The 22,575-nt window shown below is 43.1% G+C and overlaps 1 protein-coding gene across 2 annotated transcripts; it reads left to right on the forward strand.

Annotated features, from left to right (window-relative positions):
• The first annotated feature begins 886 nt into the window (after window positions 1–886).
• LOC119379102 (epsilon-sarcoglycan) lies at window positions 887–16,608 on the forward strand. Of its 2 annotated transcripts, XM_037648283.2 has the most exons (10): window positions 887–1,416; window positions 1,499–1,591; window positions 1,676–1,818; window positions 1,891–1,963; window positions 2,130–2,328; window positions 5,388–5,568; window positions 10,774–10,988; window positions 13,461–13,475; window positions 13,545–13,688; window positions 16,338–16,608. In XM_037648283.2, the coding sequence occupies exons 1-10, from the start codon at window positions 1,359–1,361 to the stop codon at window positions 16,408–16,410; spliced, it is 1,194 nt and encodes a 397-aa protein (XP_037504211.1). In that variant the 5' UTR covers window positions 887–1,358; the 3' UTR covers window positions 16,411–16,608. The 2 variants fall into 2 exon arrangements, with proteins under 2 accessions (XP_037504211.1, XP_049267828.1); XM_049411871.1 differs by lacking the exon at window positions 13,461–13,475.
• Window positions 16,609–22,575: the final 5,967 nt, after the last annotated feature.

Genomic DNA, 22,575 nt, shown 5'->3' on the forward strand with positions numbered 1-22,575 from the left:
CGCCGTTTCCGATTGTGCTGCGCGATTGTTTGTTTTTCTGGCGCTATGAATGGCGCAGTTAAAGTGGTTTTAGTGTGGCACATGCCAAAGCTAGAGTGTACTAGTACACTCTACCAAAGCTTTGGCAGAAAACTCAATGATCACACATCACAGCATATGCGCAACAAAGCATGCAGGTTGACTTTTTAATAAAACGGATTAAACGTACTACTTATTTTGTGCTATTATCGTCAAGTAATTTCGTATTTTTACCGCATGAGTATGTCTTTATTTTTCATTCTTTCGCAAGCCCGTTGTGGAAATCTGAGCACTCGCTCAGTTTCTAATGATCAAACGAGAACTACCGCCACCGCACCGAATACCAGTAGTTGCTACTGTGAGATTAACCAAGCAAAACTACGCATAACTGCGCTATTCATCGTCCTGAGCGCGTGGTTGGCGTGGATTCTCTTCTGTGCTTGGGCGTACAAGCAGTACAAGTGGTATATATATGTTCTCTGGTACAAGCCAACGTTTTGTACTACAAGCACCAACAGCTGCCTGGCAAAAGCAGTTCTTCCTCCATGCTTACAACCGCACCACTGTAGTGACTTTTTTATTGCTTTTATCTCTCTATGGCGTAGTTGTCTATTTGGCGTTAGTTCTCGTTTGCTCATTAGAAACTGAGCTACGTTTTTCTGCAATATTTCTCATTCATTTCCACAACGGGCTTGATAGGAAGGAAGGAATACAAAAGGGACAAGGCAGGGAGGTTAAGAAAGGGAAGGGGAGTGGAAAGACGGGCTTGATGCGTTGGCTAGAATACACGGAGGAAGGAACTATGCGTAGATAAGTCGGGATAAGTGTTCTGTGGTAGTACGGTTGGTACGGTCCCTAGAGGACCGTAGTGGTAGCGGCATAGTACCATGCTGGTACACTGTAATAATAATAGATTGAAATAACAATGGACTGGATAGTTCTCGATTACGACGTTCTCTGGATAGATGTTTATCTAAATATGTCTAAATGTCTGGGCAGTATGGGCACCAGGGGCCGCTAAGGTAGTAAGGCGCACGAAAGTGGAACGAAAGTTCGATGAGCCGAGCTTGGTCAAAGGAGGCATTGGCTTGATCCACCTTGATCTTTAATATTTTAGTGACTACTGATACTTCATTTCATTCTGTGTTGGCAGTACGAGAGGCGAACGTATATTTTGTTGTCGTTAGGCCATCTGACCGTTGTGTTGACGCTCTAGAGCTTCGTTTCTCGAACGAAGCTAATCGATAGATACAGCGGAGCTGCTCCTGAGCCTCCGCGCATCCAAGCAGTCCGTGTTGGTGTGGTGTGTCTACAGAAGGGAGGCAGACAAGCCAGAGATCATGTCGCCTCTGAAGGTGCTTGTTTCAGCGACGTTCTTGTTTAGCTGCAGCTGCTTAGGTGAGTAAAACTCCATAATCTCCATTGTATGTTCTCTCTACTTCACGTGAACTAAGTTTCGCATTTGGCCTGTGTTGTGCAGGTGCGAAACTTCAAGACCTCAGAAACCAGGTGCTGCAGACGACTGAAGTCTTTCATTTTTATATTGATAAAGGAATGTTTGACGCATCGATAGGTACGCAGTCATGTTCCTTTTGAAGCATACGTTTTTAGGTCTCTTGATGCAGCGAGTGTTCAACTACCTTTTGTTACTCAACAGATAGCTATGGGCATACAGAATTCAGAGCTGCCTTGTTAGGAAAACCGGACTTACCAAAGTGGATGTTCCTACGGCAAACTGGCAATTCAAATAGGGCACTTTTGTACGGTTCGTATCAAGACGATGGAGAACTTAACATTGAGGTTAGTCGCGCGATCTTGTTGATAGTGACAAATGTTAAATATGTATTTTTACTTCTTCCGAATTGCTTTAAGGTATTTGCTATTAACAAGTACAACTACAAGACATCTCTACGGGTAATTAGTCTTCAAGTGGAAAAAAGGCCGAGTGAGTGTGTCATCTCCTTTTTCAAATGCATGCTGTAACACTCATTTTATCGGATGTAGTTCATTTGCACAAGATTTCGCGTAAGGTACTGAGCGATATTTATTACGCATATTTGTGCCAGGTATTTATAATCATGATTTTATCATTCTATGTTTGGGTTTTTCAGGGGAAGCACTTTACGAGGTAGAGATGAAGTTCTTAAATCTCAATATCGAGGACCTATTCGAGGGTGACTGGTTATCTGACTTGGAAGAAATTTTTCGAGATCACTTATGGAAAGAAAGCCCCGTCATTTATGTGACAAAAGTGGCTTCGGTGGTGGACATCGGTGGCAGGGTACCTGTAAATCCTAAGGACAAAGAAGGGTAAGTCTGCCGTAAAGCTAGTGCACTCTCCCATAAGTTATGCTTGTACAGTTAAAAAGAGGAATGTGTTGTAGATTTCCTCAGCACTGAACCGTACAATATTTTTTAAAAATTTGTTTCTTCATGTGTAGTATTTCCAAGCTACTGAAGCCCTGTATGTGTAATAGGTGGACAACAAAACTTCAGATTCTCACAAAGAATTGTGGGCTACAGCGCTGTCTGCATCGATTTCCGGTTTGAGGCACCATATCGCCGTGAGCACTGTTGTGTGTGCCATTGCTTTCTCCCATGTTGCACCTATCAGTCACGGTCCTTTATTCTCACAAATCAGGCATAACATCTTGGAGTGCTGGGAAGCTTAGTTAAGTAGCAAATGCAATCATAGGCATACGCAGGGTTACCCGTCAGGGGGGCGAAGGTTCATCAGCGCCCCCCCCCCCCTACTAAGTCAATGTACGAGGCAGATTCCCCCCCCCCCTCTTAGGTGACTAGGGGGGGTCAACGTATGGGGCTTAGGTGACTAGCCCCCCCCCCCCCCCCTCATGCGTATGCCTACGAATGCAATCACTACTGAATAGTTGTGAAAGGTGCGAAATGATCATTCCTTCATTCAAGCGGCACGTACCTCCGGACACATGCATGTTGTTTCACAGCAGAGTGTGTATTTCGCGCATGTTTTGTGCCTAGTAAAGATTTGTTGTGCGTCTTAGTGTAATGAAATAGCATGACGTCCGATGTAACCCTTGTATGTTTGTGAACACTTGTGTTTTATGTTTTGAACTCGTGAGATTATTTACACTTTTGTGTCGCAAAATATTCTCGCGGATTTGATATAGTGAATGGCATGAGTAAAATATTTCTTACTGTAAAGGTGAACAACTCATGGAGACTTCTGCTTTTTCTTTGGCACCTCTAAACCTTGCTTTACTTGAGTTCATTTCCTCGTGGCACTCGAACTTTATTTCAAGGCAGAGAAACACTGTGCATGCAACATACATTTTTCTTTCAAGTTCAACTCAAAGGTATAGGCAGTTCTTGCTTGAAAGTCTTTCAAATAGCAAAGACTCCATAAAATGTCACTCGTCGTTTCAAAAGCAACGTTGATTGTTTTACATCCAGGCCACGATACCACAGTAATTCCAAGGGGGCATTTTATTCTGCTTGCTTTTTCTCCGCTCAGCATTTTTCATACATTTGCCAAAGATAGGCAATGCAGTATATGCAGTGCAAGTACACTGAATCGATACACTTGATCAAGCAGAGCATCTGTACTGTTGTCAGAAGGCCTTATAGCTACAGCTTGTTAGTTTGGGTGAGTCGGTCCGTCTTGCGAATAACTTGAAGCAGAGCCTCCTGTTGTGTTTTTTCCTCAGCTTTGTCCTCATTTGTTTCACGCTGCTTCAAGTTATTCACCTGATAGCTATTTGGGAACGTATGTTGAAATTTGGCATCATGTGCTCAGTTGTGAGCGATCATGAGGTTGCCACTGTTCGTGTTCAAAAAGTCAAAATCAAGCTTGTTCAGCAAAATTCCTGTGTGTTTCAAAGCATAATCGTTATGTGTACTGGCTGCTGTGCTCGAGACCCACCTCTCATCCTTCCCCGTAGTTCATTCACGACTACGCATTCACTGGGATGTAGCCAGAAATTTTTGTCGGGGGAGAAGGGGGGGAGGAGGGAGGAGAGGAATAGATCCCCCAGACTACCCTCCTTGCTATGCCACTGCCCATTTTCACTTCATTTTGTAAAATGCTAAATATTATCTATCCATCTGCAAAAGAATTCCCGAACATGATCACCGGACAGGTGGTGAAAGTTGTGTCACAGATGTGTCACAGAAGTGTACGCGTTTCCTCCCCCATTACACTGAGCAGCACATGCTTTGAAGCAGCAAAGAGCTGGGCCTTGAACCAAAAGTGCCGTAGCAGACAACACACCGTTTCGCTATCCACCTATTGCACTATAAACGAATATAATTTGATTTGAAAATTGGGCGAGCTGGACAGGCAAAGAGCACATAGATTTGCAGGATGAGTATGTGCTTAATTGCAGCAATTTATTGTGGTAAAAAACAAACATTCCATTCGTTTGACCCCCCCTTCCCCCAAAGTACGGGGCGCTTTGCATTTTTTCTTTATGCAGAGCAGATATATATATATCTATGGGTCCCTCTACCGATTCCCCTTCTTCTCATTTACTTCATAGTAAGTATCTCGACCCTGGCAGGTATTTGATGCCTTTAGGTAGCATGTGAAGATTTATTGGCCAGCTGCCTGCTCTTAAAAAGCTTCACTTACTGCGTGTGACCTTTGGGTAAAAACGATGTTCCACATTCGCCACCATGGCCACGAATGGCACTGGCTAACACTTCCAGGGTTACACATGCGTAAATATTAAGAAAAGGGAACAGGGGAGCAGCAGCCGCTGGTAGTGCACCGCACGCACAATCCAGAGATTCTGAATTTAGCTCCCCCTAGCGGCAAGTTGTTTCTCCGTCTGCTTTCGTTTTCCTTTATCCCACAATTACTACACTTCTATTAGAAACTACAAATAGCATACCCTATGCATTCCTTGCCTTCATTACCTGTTGGATTCATGTATCATTGCAGATTGCTTTACTGCATAAATTTCTGCACATTGCTAGTGTTGCAATCTTAAGGCATTGCTGTCGTGAAATTTGATGAAAAAAGATCCACTTGAAAGTTTGACTTTATGTTCATGTTAAGAAGTCTGTTGCTAGGAGGGAGGGCACTGGTTTGATTACTGGTCGCAGCAGCTGCATTATGATGAGGGCGAAATGCAAGAACACTTGTGTGCTTAGATTTGAATGCACATTAAAGAACCTTGGATGGTGCCCCAATACACACCCATAATAATGTCCTGGTTTTGGCCGGTAAAATAACAGTGTTCAATTTTTTTAGGCCGCTCAGCAGTCATACTTGCTGTAGGACAACTGAATATTTTCTTGAAAAGTAGTATTGTTGATGTCATTACTAGTCTCTGAAAAGGAATCGTTAAGAAAGAACAAATCGCATGTCATGTTGGGCGCAACTCTTTCAGGATAGTGGTACGCATTGGAGGGACGACCAACTTTTCCCAGGAGCTGCGCACGCTAGAAGTTGAGGCCAATCAGCTGCGAAACAGGGTCTCTTGTCCACGTGACTACAAGCGAACCTCTGCTGAGTACCGTTTCCGAAGTAGGAGCTTTCTACCTGACTGGTGTGGATTCCGTCTAATAACGGTGGGTAATTGTAGCATAGTTAAGAGTTGAAAAATTCTTGGATTATGGGGTGTCGCTGGAGCCAACGTTTCGAGAAGCAGTCTTATCTTCTTCAAGGCTGCTGCAAGAAGACAAGACCGCTTGTCGAAATGTTGGCTCCAGCGACGCCCCATGTTCCAGCGATATTTCATCGCTTCAAGATTCCATCTGCCCCTGAACTTCTACTATAGTTTTAAGAGTGTTGCTTAAGCTCACCTCAGGTGTTTCAGGCAGTTTAATATAAAGGAAATCCTGTGCTCAAGCAGTTCTGGATACCTAGATGCATACTTCACTCCTTATCCAGTAATTGTACTAGAGTATTGTTATCCCACTTCATTATTTTGTTGCATGAAAGCAGTGATGCAGGAACAAAGGTTAATGGGTATGGAAAGCCAATACGGAAATACTGTTTCTATTTTATGCAGACATTCGTGCTTTTTGTTTTTGGTGCTGAGCTAATAGTGAAGGCTGTAAAAACATTGATTGACTCTAGCATGATTTTCTTGTTTTTGGAGTTATGTGACACCCATCACAAAATAAATTGACGTTAAGAGACCTGAGCATTGGTAAAGAATAGGTTGGCATCTACTTGAGCTTCATGCACTGAACGATCTTTAATGGCAATATTTCTGTCAAGTTACAAGCATGGTGCAAGCTTGCCTACACACGTCTTTCACCAGAACTATGGGATAGCATGACCTGAGAAGTGTTATTGACAGGGGCATATGACAGCACATATGTTCGAATTCTCAATGCATGCGGCCTCCAGCTTCACTGGGACACAACGTATTCTGATATATGTTCCTGTTTCAGGATGTTAAAGAGTGTTGCATTCTCGCCACAGCACATTGTAAGAGCATTCATACAAGTTCCTGTAACACATTAACGAGCCCTCTGTAATAGCATATAATTCTTTTAAAATTCCATCTTCACCTTTTCTTTTTTTTTGAAAGGAGGTTGGCGGAGATAGAGAGGTGATAAAACAGTGGAATTTACTGGAGAACATTAAATCCAAGCTTCCCCTTTTTGCATTCTGTTACTAAAGCACAGAGCCTGTAAAGTATGGGTGAACGCATGTATTAACACAGTATCTTCACAAATATATTTTTGTGCACAACTCCACAGATGTCAAGTCATTGCTTACTTTCATATGCAGCAATTTACTTGGCATCTGTGCATCTGTGTGCTGCTGGTATTGCTACAGTTCATTCTCTTGATGATTTGTGGTAGTGTTGTGCTAGAAGCAAAACGTCTTTTTGTCTTTAAGGGGGCGCATGGTACCTGGGGCTATCTTGTTAATTTTCTGACCAGATTCAATTAAAAAGCACAGATATATATGTATTTCATTGTGCTGATTTTAAAAGTGCAATAATTTTTTCTTTGACTCAAATAAATATTGATATAATTAAATATGAATTTCTATTATTTGGTGAGACAATAGATAATAATAAACTGGGCAAAAAGTTATGTTTAATGCATGAGTAGAAAGCAGAATGAATAAGAATCGAACTGCTGCAAGCAGTTTTCAAATCCAACAACAATTAACAATTTAGCAGCCCATTGAAATTTAGCATTTACAGTACAGCTACTAACGATCAAGAACACAGGCAGTTTAAAAAATTATAGAAGAAGAAAAGAAGGAATTTGCTTGAAGCATTTCAAGCTTTATGCATTTACCTTCATACAGCAAAAAACGTTACAGCTGTAGCTATTCTAGAGCTTGAGAAATTGCTGCACCAAACAAGCTGGGTGAGTAAAAGCTTGTTTAGAGAAAATGCAAGAAAACAGATAAAGCTCATTTTGAACCACATGTAATAGAAGATATTGAAATATTTTTGATAGATGATATAGCCTCCACCAGGGACATAACCTGCATGCCTACTGCTGCAGCACACGTCATTCAGAAGCAGCATATCGATATAAAAGCCCAATTTTTTTGCTTTTTCTCAATCGAATTATAGCTTGTTTTGGTGATATAAATTGCTGTTGGGGCTGAAATATCAATCCAAGATGTAAGAAACTTGGTCAGCACTAGCGACAACGCCTGTATGTTACGAAAATACTATATTCAGAAAATTGATTTTTTCCATGATTTTTCATCTCTAAGACCAGTGTGCCCCCTTGGCAAGGAAGTCTGGTAGAAGTTCACTGTGGAGTACTGCAATGCTTCCTTCGTAGACAAGCTGTGGTATTGAAGTGCAACTGGAAGAGAAAGCTAGCTCTTTGCCTTCAAACACAAGTGCGAGTCACTGTGTGAAGGGTTTTCGTTGTTCATGTTTTTATCATGTGTCGGTGGCTCGAACCAGAAAGGAGACGTCACTTCCCAGAACTGTACAAATCCCACATACCGCCACACCCATTCTTTTTTCTTGGTGACGATCCCATGTTCTTCCGAAAAAGCATTTTAAACTTCTTAGCTAGCGTAGGCTTCCTAGGTTCCGTTTCATATTCTCACTAATCTCAGCCTTCTTTCAATCTTGAGGGAATCACTGAGATTTCTAGTTCAAACGTCATGCAGCATGCACTCCTGGTCTTTACAAGGACATTGCACACAATCATTTCTTTTTATTATTTTAGGCCCTATACGCCATGGTTTTACTTTATTCGTCACCTTGAGTAATACATGTTTACCTGAGTTGACCAGTAACCCTGTGTTTGGCGCTCTTTGGCCTGAGTTGCCCTTGCGCCACTAAAACCTGCCATCATCATCATCATCATCATAGATTTTGTAGAGTATAATAGTATGAGAATGTGACACTGTGGTGGTTGCAAACCATCTGTAACTCTGGCTGCTATTGGCCTCGAGGTCTTTGAGTGGCGCCCTCTCGCGTGTGACATCAGAGAGGGGACTTGGGTGCCGCTCTTCGAGCGCGCGTTCGCTACGTGAAGGCCGCTTGACGCTACCGGCCAGTCTCTCCTGCTCGAGTTATTGAAACATTAGTGGGCAAGTTCATAAAGCAATTTGTACTGAGTGTTCAAGCGAAATGCCCAGCGAAATCGAGCGGAGTTGCCGTCAGGAGCACGTTCAGTGTCGATTGCTCCTGGTGTCGTCTGCTAGCCATCAATGTGTACATCTACATGTATGGCGACGATTTCTTTTCGCGAATGTCCTGTGGCTGTGGCGCACTCAAAATGACTTTCCGGTCCATTTTCGATCACTGATTTCAGCGTTCGGGCTTCGGCTACCGTGTCTGCGTTAAAGCGCAACATATGTACACCGCATGCTGCGCGTGTTCGGTTGCCAAGCCTGCTCCTTTGATTCAGTTCCTTTGTTCGGAATTTTAAGCGCATGACAAGCGACGTGTGATGTCATTCAAATAAATTAAATGGTCATAACAGGCAACAACCTTTGGTTAAATCCAAGTTTACAGCACCTGCCGTGTGAGCGCGTCGTAAGTACTTGAAGTTTAAACAAGAAATAAAAAGGTTGAGAGCACATGTGAAAAGGGGATCCACGATGGTGATATGAAATATTTCGTAAGTTGTGCGGAGTTGTTTATTTATTTGTTTATTTTTTGCAGCATATTTTAACCCATGTTTTAATAAATCAACGTTTGCTGACTCGTCCCCGGTGGTTTGGAAGTATTTTGAACAGAATTAGTGTAATCATACTAACGTAGATAAAGACAAAGCTTTCGCATCAAAAGTCGTAGTAAGATGTATTTGCAATAAAATAGTGTAAATCGCTCTCAACCGTCGGCTCCTGGTAGGGCGTGATGTGGTCACTGTACTAAAAAGACTCGCAGGGTCCCTTATGCGTTTGCCTAAGATGACTTGAAGGCGAAATCCATCTTCTTTTTGTTCATCGATGTTCAGTCGATGTTCCCCGCCTCCTTCCGAATGCTTTTTGGACGTAACGTGGTTTTGCACAGCGTCCAGGATCGGAGGCATTGCAAGCTTTTTACAAATCGCCTGGTTTTGCATTGCCTCCGTGATCGACCCACCGATCACGGAGGCAATGCAAACTGACAATGTCATGTGATTACCTCATCATGTGACGTGACGTTATGACGTCACAAATATTGGCGGTTTGTGATGTCATGAGGACGTCATAAAGTGACCTCATTGTGTGACGATTTCTTGCATCACTCGTTTTGACGCTGCCGACTAGGGACGCCAACGGTGAATTTTCGCGTTTGATCATGAATCCATAGGTTTCACCGTAAAATATTCAATCTTGTTACAGCGCGGTAAAGAATAGCAATAACCAGCCAAAGGGGCCAAAAGAATGGTCAGAAAGAGCTCTCTTTCTCCTCTTCTTAGACATATTCGCTGATTTTTCCTACTGTTTACCAAGCTGTATTATCGGTGACAAATGAAACACGAACAGCGGAGCGCGTTCCCCAGGCATTAGGAACTGTATAATACGCGCTGTCCTGTAATCATCATTGACATGCACGCACACCCGATTAGGCAGTACTGCGCAATCGAAAGCATGAATCTGACTCTCGAGCGGCAAACCGCAAGAGGTATCTATCTCTAATTATAAGGGTGCGAACTGTACCACGCACACCACTGCTGACGTTTCATTCGGAGCCGATAGTTTTAATGTACATCCAACTCGCCCAATCTGCTAGTTGTCTGCAGTAACCCGCTGGTCGATGAAGTTATCAATTTTATTTTGTCGGCAAACATTTTTTGTACGTGACTACAATTGGAAGTGGAGTGTGAACTTTCGTTCACGTCTGTTTACATAACGCTAACTTTTGCAAATAGGCCGTAAAATTGATCGTGCTTCGCTTCTAAATCAGCACAGACTCTCTTGAATTCGCTTGGCAGGACGTTCGCTCTTTCACATAAGCTATTTCAACGCCATCCAGCCCAATGAGTGACACTACGAACTCGATGGCATGATCCTGACTGCGATGGCACTGTGTATATGGCAGATACGTTAAATGTTAACGTTTCTTAAGCTCCTGTAATGCTAGCAGCTACCTTAAGAACTCTCATTACACGAAAATACAGCTAGGAGTCGAGGAGGTGAGCGAACTATAAAGAAAATGTTGCTGTTCTAGCCACAGCCTAGCAGACGACAAAAGCCGAATCCCCGCCTTTGCGTCACCGTAGCGCCGTTCGCAGCGCCGCCATCGGTGGTACACCAGGCCAATATCAGCAAGCAAACTTGAAATTGTTCTTGTTGGCTCTCTTTGGAAGAATATTAGCATTGTGATTTCATTGTTGGTGCAGCTGCCTGAGCAACTGGATGGTGAAGGAATGATGCAGCACCAAGATGCTGCCTTCTCACCCATCCCACTAGAAGAAGACAGCTATAATCCGCCCGACATGGGACACCTGCCTCGAAGGGACTTGCTGGCAGACTTTCTGCTCTCTCTACTGCTGCCAGGATTTGTTACAGCCATGCTGCTCAGCACACTCACATGCTTCATGTGCTGCCAGCACGAGTGAGTCCATGTTCTTGCAGTGATGATGGCTGACAGGCACACTCTTTGGTCGCAGATTTGATTCAGGGCTACTACAGTGGCATCCTGATGGGGGATAATTGCAAAAACACTAAACCCGTCATGGTAGCTCATTTGCTGAGGTGTTGCGCTGCTATGCTTGAGGACGCGTGCTCTATTTCCAACCATGGCAGCCATGTTGCGATGACAGCAAAAGGCAAAAACATCGGTGTAGTTATATTTAGGTGCATGGAATCCCAGGTGGTCAAAACTAGTCCGGAGTTCCCCTCTACGGCATGCCTCATAATCATCTTGTGGTTTCAGTATGCAAAACACGGACAATAGATTATGTAGAAGCACTCGTGCACTGAGCTTCAGGTGCTTGTTACAGGAGTACTAACACAAAAATTTTGTATCTTGTTTTTTTCTTCTGTTCTATTAAGTGACTAGTGACCTACATGTCATGGCTGGAAACCTCGTTTGCTTAGCATGCAATAAATAATTATTTGAAGCCATTTAATAGTGTCTAGTTGAATGTTCAGTTGCACGGAGCAGTGAGAAAGGCAGGTCCTGGGAGGCTTGAATGTAAACATAACTGGCCACATGAGCACACAAAACTGTGATGTGCTGTCCAGAGGCTAGTGGCATAGGTGGTTTTTGCTTGTTTATATACATTCCAAGTTGATGTTGATGTCGTGAGGTTCTGCGTAGTGTGCTCAGTTTAGAGGTGTGCACAGGCTTCGGGTAGCCCGGAAGCCCGAGCCCGACCCGGCCCGCGGGCCGGGCTCGGGCGGGCCGACGTATTTTCACCTCGGGCCCGGGCCGGGCTCGGGCTACTTGGAGTATTATTGGGCCGGGCTCGGGCCCGGCGCGAAGCCCGACTCAAGCCCGAAATATAGAGAATGAACGGGAATTGTTTTCCAGCACGCATACAGCGCCTTTTCCGCGACTGCCCTTTACCGCTTTTCCTTTCCATTCGCTACTTTAAACAAAAGGGGAGCAGGTAAAACACTGTCTCTGTTGCACTCCGACAAACAGAGAAGTAACACCACCTGAGCTAGTGACGGCGCCACGCGACTGTTCCGCGTTAGATTTAAGGCTAAATCCCATATGAGTGAAAATACATGCGACAGCGACGAGCGACCCGACGTAGATCACCTTCGTGCAAGCTGACGCTTGCATGGGCATACCCCATAGACGTGACGGCTTTGGCGAGCGAACTCCATTGTTGCTGGCATGAGGCTGTCTACTTGTATAGCAAAAGTGCCGCGAACAGTCTCTATTAGAGACTGTTCGTCGTGTGTCGTTTGATCATATTTGATATGCTCAATATAATGCCAAATCACCGGAAAACGATGTTTTGTTTTCGCAGCAAACCTTCAAAAAGCCAGGCCGGGTCGGGCCCGGGATTGTGTTTTCGTTCGTCGGGCCGGGCCGGTCGGGCTCGCAGCCCTTTGCCGTCGGGCTCGGGCGGGCCTTCGACAAAGTCAGCGGGCCCGGGCCGGGCTCGGGCTTGGAAATACGGCCCGTGCACAGCTCTAGCTCAGTTGTGCAGCACACACTTTAAAATTTAGTAAATATATGTTCTAGGCTTTATTTGCCACTGATATTTTGTAGATGAGTTGGGTGCATCCAAAAAAATCGGTCTTGCAAAAGTTATCTCGCCTTCAAAATTTTGTGTCTGTACTCCTCACTTGGTCTGGGCATCACAACCAAACAAGCGTGTTATTGAATATTCAATGGGCAGTCATGTCTGCAAAGCAATGAACAGCTGTGTATAGGGAAAAAGATGTTGAAATTTCAAATAGAAGGCCACGTGTCCTTCGTTTCAGGAGAGCCATGCTGGCATCCCTCATAATCATATCATTGTTTTGGGACATTAAATGCCAGATATTATTGAGAGAGCCATGCTGTGGGCGAGTGTAAAAATCACCCGCACTGCTTTCAGTGTCACTGAAAATTGCATCTGACTTCAGTTAATCATCCATTACAAAATGTGCCATCTCTGGAAATGTGCCGCGAAGCAATATATAGTGGGAAGGGAAGAAAACTACAGTGAGGCGGGGCATGTCGCACGGAACACTAAAGTGCAGAAAAGAAACATTGCTTGGCAGTGAAGCTCGCCTCCTGGTAGCATGCCAGCAGGACAGTTCAATATCTTGTAACACCCCCATTAATGTGCCGATTTGATAAAACTCTTCCTGTATGGTGCCTACAATTAACCATTGCCTTAGCAAGTTAGCAATGGGGCCTGTTGAAGTGTCTTCTAGGGAGTCGCAGCGGCTATAATGTGTCTCCTTGCTTCTGTGTTGCTTTGCGACGTTGAACTGAACCAGTCATGCTGCTAATGAATGAATGAAATACAAACATTCATTTAAAAAAATGTAACTTGCATGTGAGCCCAGGAGAGCAGAAGGTATCCCATCTCAGTTTGTTCTCTGCCTTGACTCCCTATTTCTTTCTCCTTATTTTCAGGGAGGAAATCCCAAGGTGAGGAAGCTGCTGCTTCTGCATGAGTGTGGCATTGTCCCTTCCTTCTGTGGCTGACATCCTGTGTAGTGCGCAGGTGGAACAGCACAGCTCCATTGAACGTGCCACCAACGCCCTGCGCCAAATGGCCTCCAAGCGCAACCTCTCCTCAGCAGCCTCCTCTCGGGTCCATTCTCGTGCTGGCAGCCCTCTCGATGCTTCGCTTCCTCGGCCGTGCGTACCCCCTAGCTCTTCCAAGTCTTTTGACAGATTGTTGTTGCATAGAAGGGCTGGAACTTTAACTGATGAATCATGTAATTAAGCAAGTACTTCTTAATTTGCCCTTGTTTTTTTATTGATTAATGAGGACTTGCCATGAGTAAATGAATCGCAACAGGGTGCAGATGAAATGAAATTAGCGGATGCTACACTTAATTTCAGAAGTTTGTCTGCTGCAATGACTATGACGTTCTGTAGCTGAGCACAAAGCCGTGAATTTGATTTCTTGCTTTGGTGGGTGGATTCCAGTGGATGAAGAATACAGTGACGCTTGCACACCAAAATGTTGGTTTGCATTCTGGAATACACCAGATGCTGGAAATTCATGTAGGAACCTTCCACCCCTGTAGAATTTCTCCTAGCCTAAATGTTGCTGCAAAGGCTCTTCTCTTGGCTGTGAAGGATACCATAGGAGAAGGGGCCCACAGCATCCGAGTGATGCAGTCAGCAACACTGCATACATAAAAGTGTGTACAAAAGGAGCCTTCTGAAATGGCCCACTAAGTATCCAGTGTACAAAATATATAATACACAACTATGCAACTTCTGGATTTGCAAGCATATCTTCTATAAATATTTTTCTCCAAATGTTTTGCAGATTTAGTTGCACTTTTTTCTTGACAAATTCGTCATTATGAGTGGGGGACATGCTGCAACCAACAGAGGTGGCAACGAGATTGAAACTCCATGCATGAACTCATTTTCTGTGGTCCGTGTGGGCCCTGACTGCAATTTTGTGGTACTAGCACAATTTAAAGCCATGGACAAATGAAACTCGAACAAGAAATTACAAAGTGGAACAGCTTTCACAAGCGATAGCTCAAAAGTGCAATCTCACATTAGAAATTATGCGGTTACAAAAGATTGTTTGGACCCTACACTAAGTGCGCAAGGTGAAGTCATGCTGACAGGAAGCGTGCTGGCAGAAACAAATAAAAGAATGTTTTTTATAGGGGTGTGCGAATATTCGAAATTTCGAATATTTTTCGAATAGTGTTTGCTATTCGATTCGATTCGCACTGAAATTTTGCTATTCGAACTATTCGAACTTCCCAAAGACAAATGTAGTCAACGTCCGGTTGAAAGTGACCCCTTCAGATTTTCAATATGCTTCACCTCATTACACTCTCGTATTGCGGCAAAGCTGCCTATCAGGCTCCGTTACGGTCGAACTTGGCCAAGAGACATCCGATTGGAAATGGTCCCTAGATTTTCAATATGCTTCACCTCATCACACCCCCGTATTGCGGCAAAGCTGCCTTTCAAGCTCCGTAACGGTCGAACTTAGGCAAGAGACGGTCAACGTCTGATTGGAAGTGGCCCCTAGATTTTCAATATGCTTCACCTCATCACACCCCCGTATTGCGGCAAAGCTGCCTTTCAAGCTCCGTAACGGTCGAACTTAGGCAAGAGACGGTCAACGTCTGATTGGAAGTGGCCCCTAGATTTTCAATATGCTTCACCTCATCACGCCCCCGTATTGCGGCAAAGCTGCCTTTCAAGCTCCGCTACGGTCGCAAATGTATTAACTCAAGAAAACGCTGGTTCCAATATGGAGATGAAAGATGTGGCAGAGTTGGGGGCTCAATTAATGCTGTTTTGGACCTGAAATTTGGGCAGCAAGCCCGAAAAATCGGACGCCGAAGCTTTTTAGCATCCAAAATTTCAGATGTTCTTATATATCGACGTTTACGAGGCAGATTTGGAACTCAGGACTTGAAGGGAGCACACCCTTGTCCGCCACATCAGTTGGCCTTCCACAGCAGTTGAAAGAGGAGGAGAGGCTGAGGAAATGGCATCTCTGCCTATCACGTGTAAAGTGTTGTCGGCAACACTTTGGTTGCACCAAATCATGTACATAAATGCAATTCGGCCTCTACATTGCCTCACTTTTGATAAGAAAGACAACTATGAAATATCACCCCACCAGCGCTTCATCAACCTAGCGAAAAGAAACACTTTCATGTTGCAATCTCACAAGAACATAGTTAGGGATTCTCTGCTACATTTTCTGTAATTTCACTTCGAATTATTCGAAAAATGTTTAAGAAATATTTGAAAATTATTCGAAATTATTCGATTCGATTCGCACTCAATCTTTATTATTCGAATTCGCTTCGCACCCAAAATTTTGCTATTCGCACAGCTCTAGTTTTTTAGTTAGCTCTAACTCGTTCGTATTTCTATTGACCATGACTGTACATCAGGGCCGTAACTAGGGGGGTGTTGAGGGGGTTCTGACACCCCCCGAAATTTTTTCATGCTCTACTTTTCGGGTCATACTAAAATATTTGCACGCCTTCACAGCGACCACCAGTTGCCAAAGTTAGCCGTTATAGACTCAAACACCCCCCGAAAAAAATTCCTGCTGTACATATGGCTTAAAAGGGCCCCCACCCCTGTGGCTGTTTGCTGTTTGCAGTTGCTGCAGTTTGCTATTTGAGTTGTAGGACGTTTTTTTTTTTTTGTGGAAGTGTCCAATCTTTTGGGAAAGGTCTCCCATTAAGTAGCTTTATTGCACCTTAATATTATTCAGAAGGTAACAGACTTAGCTTGAGACTTCTGTTAATCTAGAATTACATTTCTGCTGGCTTCTTCGTGCAGGTCTCGGCAAGGGACACTTAAGCTTCGGGCACTCCCTCCACCACCATACTCTGCGGCTCAGAGCGATGCCTAATTCTGGAGACAAGTGTGGTAGGAACCTGAGACAACCTGATTCACACTCACCTCCCAGCTAGTCTCCTTTAGCCAAAGCCATTAGCACACTTTAGACATTCATCTTAGCTTCGACTGCACGTGCCTGTGTCTTTGGTACAAGTCCTTCATTGTCTGTTGACACCTGGTGAGCTTCCATGGCAAGAAAGAGATGCATAGGTATGTCCAATTTCTTACAACTCCAACCTTTCTTGTGTCGCTTGTGTGTCAGCTGTGTAGCATACTGGGGCTTGCAGCTATGTTATAGTATACCTTACATTTCATTTATCCAGGTGTTTAATCCAGCTGTTAATTATCTTTTTCTTTTAATGATTAATTTCCTCTTGTGAGAAAAGGTAAGTCACGTTGCCACAAAGCTTGTCAGTGCAATATTGAACCTGGGTCATTCCATGCCAAACATTTCAGACATTGCGCTCGACCCCTTCCATTTCTATTCTAAAAAATTGTGGGCAATCGTCTTAGTGCACTACACTCAAACCTCATTATAACAAAGTCACATCTGCCACGAAAATAACTTCGTTATATCCGAAAATTCGTTATAAACGTTTATTTGTAACACTGTATCTATGACAAGCATATTCTTCATTTACTTCGTTATAACCGACAATTCGTTATATCCGTTTTCGTTATATCGAGGTTTGAGTGTATTTGCTCTCGTAAAGTATTTTGAAAGAAAACATTTTTCTTGTCCCCTACAGTGATTTGAATGTTGGAGTAGTGGACGAAACCTAGGTTGCCAAAGAATATTCTCAAAAATACAATACTACACCTTAAATATCTACTAGTTTCTAGAAAAGGAATGGCGCTTTCTTATTCTTCCATTGGCAGCCACTACTGTGTATCACGGCATGTTTGGTGGTGAAGCAATACGACAAAATTCTACAAAGTTTACAGCCATACAGCTGTATCACATGGCTGGATAGTTGGCAGTAAATGTGTCAAAAAAGTGTTGAAGTTGGTGACCAAGTAGTTTCGAAGTGGAAGGGCTGCAAACATGGAAAATGTGTGAAATACCTCATGTTCAGGCGCATGCATATTGGTGATGCAGTCCAAGTAAAAATGTGCAGAATTGCTGTATTGCTTTACCACAAAGCACGTTGTGATACACAGCAGTGGCTGCCAGTGGGAGAGAATAAGGAAGCACCATTCCTTTTCTAGCAACTAGCTGACATTTAGGGCATTCTGTGTGGTATTGTATTTTTGAGAATATTTTGTGGCAACTTAGGTTTCGTCCACTACGCAGACATTCAAATCACTGCAGGGAACATAAAAAATTGTCCTTCCAAAAATACTTTACAAGGGCAAATATTTCACTAAAATAATTATTTTAGTGAACTATTTGGCCACAATTTTTTAAAATAGAATTGGGTGAGGTCGAGCAGCTCACCCTGGGACCTTTGGCGTGGAATGGCCCACCTAGTTTTTTATTTCTCCCAGGCTGTAAAATCTGGCTTTTTTTTTTTTCAAGTTATATACAGTGTAGGACACTAAAGACAAACAATGAATTGGTTTAGATCGATAAAGTGTGCTCTGAGAACTCTAACGTCATTAATTTTGCCATCATAGGTTTATTAATAGAGGAGAGAATGAAGTTCAAAGTTTCATTTTTAAATTTCGCGCTGAAATCTCCCCACGTGACGTCAGGGATTTCAAAGTGTATTTATCGTATTTTGGCGCCATTGGCTCAACAAAATTACCCCAAACTTGGTATGTTAAGTCTATGGCCCCCTCAGAGGACAATGTACTTCATTCTTACCGATTAGGAACTACGTAGTCCCTAGTAGGTGCCGTCAAAACATGTGACGTCACGGTGAATGGTGCGGAAACTTCAAGGTGGCGTCACCACCCACATTTTGTTTTTGCGCGTTTTCTCGCCTACTAAGTGTCTTCTTGCAGCAAGTGTGGTGTTTTTGGTATCGTGAAAGAGTACTTTACTTATATGAGAAAAATCGTTTTGCTCTTTAGTGTCCCTTTAAAGGAAAAAGTAACTGGTAATTTCAGTTTGTTCTTATTTATCGCATGTTAGCTTATGTCAGCTAGAAGTTACAAAAAGGGCTACCTTATTGAAATGTTTTCTATGCATGTAATTCAAGTTTTTGCTGGCTTGAACAAAAATGTGCAAATTATTGCAATATACTCAACACTGCACAGAAAAAAAGCTGTGGAACTGCCATGACTGTCGATTGTGCCCGGGTATTACCACATACAAAAGCTCTCTTTATGCATGTCACCACATTTATTGTCAACAGTCTTGTAATATTTAGTGTAAGGAATGGACATTGAAGTCAGTAAGCAATATTTGAGTCTTCACTAATTAGACTCCCACTATAGTTGAGAAAGAAAAAAAAAAGTTAGCTTTCATTATGGCTGGCACCACAGTTGCCAAACTACGGGGAAACCCTGTTTCAGAAACACGTTTTTTGTTTTTGAGCACATTGTTATGAAACTTTCACAGCTTATGTAATTTTATAAGCTGATTTCAAGCATGCAGTTATTTTTCTAATACAATATATAGTCTACAAACTGTTAAATAGCTCTTGTATTGTTAGGAGCAAGATTTATTTCTAAATTGTGAGAGTTATAAAGCAAATCAGCATATTATAATAACCTGAAATGAATACTGTATGCAGTAAAACAAGAATGGATGTTCTAAACCCATTTGAACAAAAGTTATGGTACATTGAACATTTGCAAGCGAGCGATGTCAAGCAGCAGACCAAACTGTGATCAATCTGGGAATGTTCAACATACCATAACTTTTGTTCAAATGCGCCTAGAACATCAATTCTTGTTTTACTGCATGCAGTATTCATACCAGGTTATCGTGATATGTTGATTTGCTTTCTAACTCTCACAGTTTATAAATGAATCTTGCTCCTAACAATATAAATGAAATATTTGATATTTTAAAAACACTAAATTGTACTAGGAAAATAATTGCATATTCGAAATCAGGACAAGAAAATACATAAGCTGCGAAAGTTTCATAAAAATATACTCAAAAATTAAAGAAATATGTATCTGAAGCAGGGTCTCCCCTTGTGGCATATACAGTGGAACCCCGCTGTTACGTTCCTCACTGCTGCGTTTTCTCGGCTGTTACGTCGTTTTCCGCCGGTCCCGGCATAGCTCCCATAGGATACAATGTATTGGGAACCCCGCTGTTACGTCGTAACTGTCGGACCGTTCCCGTATGATACGTCGCGAAGTGCGCTCGGAGCCGACCGAGTGACTACCAAAGAGAGCGGCCATGGTGCATTTTCACGCAGCTTGGCCTCGTTTGACCGTAATATTAGCCGCATGAGAGGCGCAAGCAACAGAATCTTTCAATTGATGCAAATAAAAGCATGGCCTTCGAGATTCAAATTGCAAAGATGGCGTCTATGACGTAACTGCTCGCAAAAGCAAGGCCTCCGAGATTAACATTCACTATTGACAAAAGCATAGCCTTTGAGATTTGTACTGCACAAACATGGCATGTATGACGTAATTGCTTGCGAAAGCAAGGCCTTCGAGATTGGCATTCACTTCTGCCATCGCGTTGGCGTAGACTCATCATCATCGTTATTTGTCGGAGAACGGGAGGAGTTGAGCTGGTTGGAGCTCGCATGGTCGTGCGTGCGGTTCGCGGTCGGACTCGCCGCGCCGGTCGTGATTGCGTGTGCTTAGTTCTTTCATGCCTACAGCTGTTGGTGTTAAAAAAATCACATACGTTGATTACATTTCTGTGGATGAGGCCGTCCTAAGCTCCGCGTTTCTATCCATTGACTAGATCGCGGCTGAGCGCGCCAATTTTCGTGCTGCTCGTAAGAATTGAAATAAAATTCTGTACCACTAAATATTTTGCCGTTTTTCCTGTTTTTCGGCTCTTACGTTTCCCGTCTCTTACGTTTATTTCCTACGGTCCCTTCAAAAACGTATCAGCGGGGTTCTACTGTACCAAGATAAGACCCCTCCTCCTCTTTTTGTTCTTTGCTATACTCTTTGTCTCTGACAAATGCGACAAGACCAATCAATTATTTCAGAAGCTTTGTTGACCCCATTCAAACATATACTTAAAACCCTGGCAGTGTTCGTATCACTTCCTATTCATTTGCCACCAAAGCGTGGCGGATACTGTAGCCAATTACAGCTGAAAATTCACAGAAATTGCATTCTGTGAAACTCTAAGGCTGTGAGATTGTGTGGCAGCCAGCATCCTGCTGTGTTTATTTATTTATTTATTTATTTATTTATTTATTTATTTATAGACCTGTAAACATATGTTGGTATGCCTTCTTAATTTTAGTCCCCATTATGTGTTTACATTTACCTGTCAGCACATTAGGGCTTCAGTGGGTGAGCACTCAGTAAACCTCTTTAAAGATACTGATGACTATGCATTATAATTTAATGTAATGTTAAAAATGACTGTTTTTGCTAGCATTTCATAATGCTTCTGCCAGTTTTTAAGATTTAAAATTTTGCACAGGGGGGCTCCTCAACATCTACATTACCTTAAGCTCTCGTTTGTGCATGGTCTAAAATTTCATTGCTGTTGGGCTTTTAAGGGGAGATGCTACTCGAAGACACTTTTTCTTTAATATTCACCCTAGAGCAATGAAACTTGAGCTGCTTATAGAACTTTTTATGCTGATTTCAAATATATAATTAGTTTTCTTGCAAGTTGCATACTTTTAGTTATGCAACATGACAAAGTGAAAAACTGAAGCATCTTGCCCCCCCTCTTTTCAGACCTAAACTTCAATAATTTTTTACAATTGATAGTTCATAATGTTTCAAATAAAGTGCGGAATGCAAATAACTAATTAGGAACTCCATAAAAAATATGTACTAGACGTGAAAAATTTTAACGTTGGAAGTTCATATTTCTCCTACCCTAGTGAAAGTTTACATAACTTTTTTTTTATTTTATAATAAGAATATCGAAACTTAAACAAGATAATTGCATTTCTCGTACTTTGGAAAAACTTTGGGAAAAATTTCATGCAGATCTGAGCACCAGAAGTACCCGAAAAGGAGGGGCACATTGACAAAAATGGCAAAATTTGTGTTTTGAGAAAAACGAGTTTTAAAGTCAAAATTGCATGTTTATTTATCAAAGATGTCATTGAATGCAACGAAATTTGTACACAAGAAAGAACAATCCTCCTTGTAGTGGCCACTGCCATTAAAATGCGCCAGCACCATAGGTTTGGCCCTCACGGCTCTTTCGAGCTGACTCCTCGACAAGAGATTTTTTCTTCAGCGCACGCCGACAGGCCCTTGCTTCTCCTGTTAGTTTTTGAGACATTTTTTTCTGGCGTGTGCTGTCCCGTGATGTGCCAAGAGCAACCAGATCATGAGACGGGAGCACGCCAAGCTCTTCCAGAACACGTTCAAAACTGGAGTGCCCTCGATTAAACCAACATGTTCAATGCTGTCATATCAGCAATCAACGAAGACTCGTCGTCCTGCGATTTTTCTTCGTCTTCGAAGAGTCCGATCTTTTTCTGGGAGGCACTCACATATTCGAATGCCGCGGCAAACTCGTCGGACGCATCGGCGTCACTGCCACTACGCCTTGCGGCAGCAGACGATCTTTTCGTGGTTTGAGTGTTCGGCTTTGATTTGCGCCGGCGTCCTCGAAATTTGTGCGTCGCGTGAAACTTCACAGGCCGGTGACCGCGCTTCCTACGGCTTTCTTCATCCATAACGGATAAGCACTCGAGAAAAGCTTTGTTCAGCTGCGCTGCTTGACGAGACACGGATCCTGCAAGTAGGCTTCACAGCACACACAGGCGCGCAGCGGCCAATGGCGGCTCCCGATCCGTACCACGTGATTTAAAGCCAGTCGCGGCGCTCGAAGAAGGCGGCAAAAGCGTGCTTCTCTTTATTATTTCCCGCGCTGCAGCAGCGCGGGAAACTGTTGTTATTTGAAGAGTGAGGCTCGGCTCTTCGCCTCATGCGGTCGACAATGGTGAGCGGCGGCGCATTATCAGCGGCAAGGTGCTCGAAGATGACACACTTTCGGCCTTTTGACAGCCACCTTGTGCTCTTTGGACGCAATTTTAAATCATTTCCAGTTGAGTCTCGACATTGATTTTTTTTTTCAGAACAGTAGAGGTACTAATCTTAACAAAACAGG

Source organism: Rhipicephalus sanguineus, chromosome 1 (assembly GCF_013339695.2).
Source record: "Rhipicephalus sanguineus isolate Rsan-2018 chromosome 1, BIME_Rsan_1.4, whole genome shotgun sequence".
NCBI classification, from domain to species: domain Eukaryota; kingdom Metazoa; phylum Arthropoda; class Arachnida; order Ixodida; family Ixodidae; genus Rhipicephalus; species Rhipicephalus sanguineus.

What these genes read in the sequence shown, in the direction of transcription:
- LOC119379102 (XM_037648283.2), top strand. Translation starts at nt 1,359, where the DNA reads ATGTCGCCTCTGAAGGTGCTTGTTTCAGCGACGTTCTTGTTTAGCTGC. An exon ending in AATGTTTGACGCATCGATAG is followed by an intron (nt 1,592 to 1,675) that starts GTACGCAGTCAT and finishes GTTACTCAACAG; the next exon opens with ATAGCTATGGGCATACAGAA. An exon ending in ATGGAGAACTTAACATTGAG is followed by an intron (nt 1,819 to 1,890) that starts GTTAGTCGCGCG and finishes AATTGCTTTAAG; the next exon opens with GTATTTGCTATTAACAAGTA.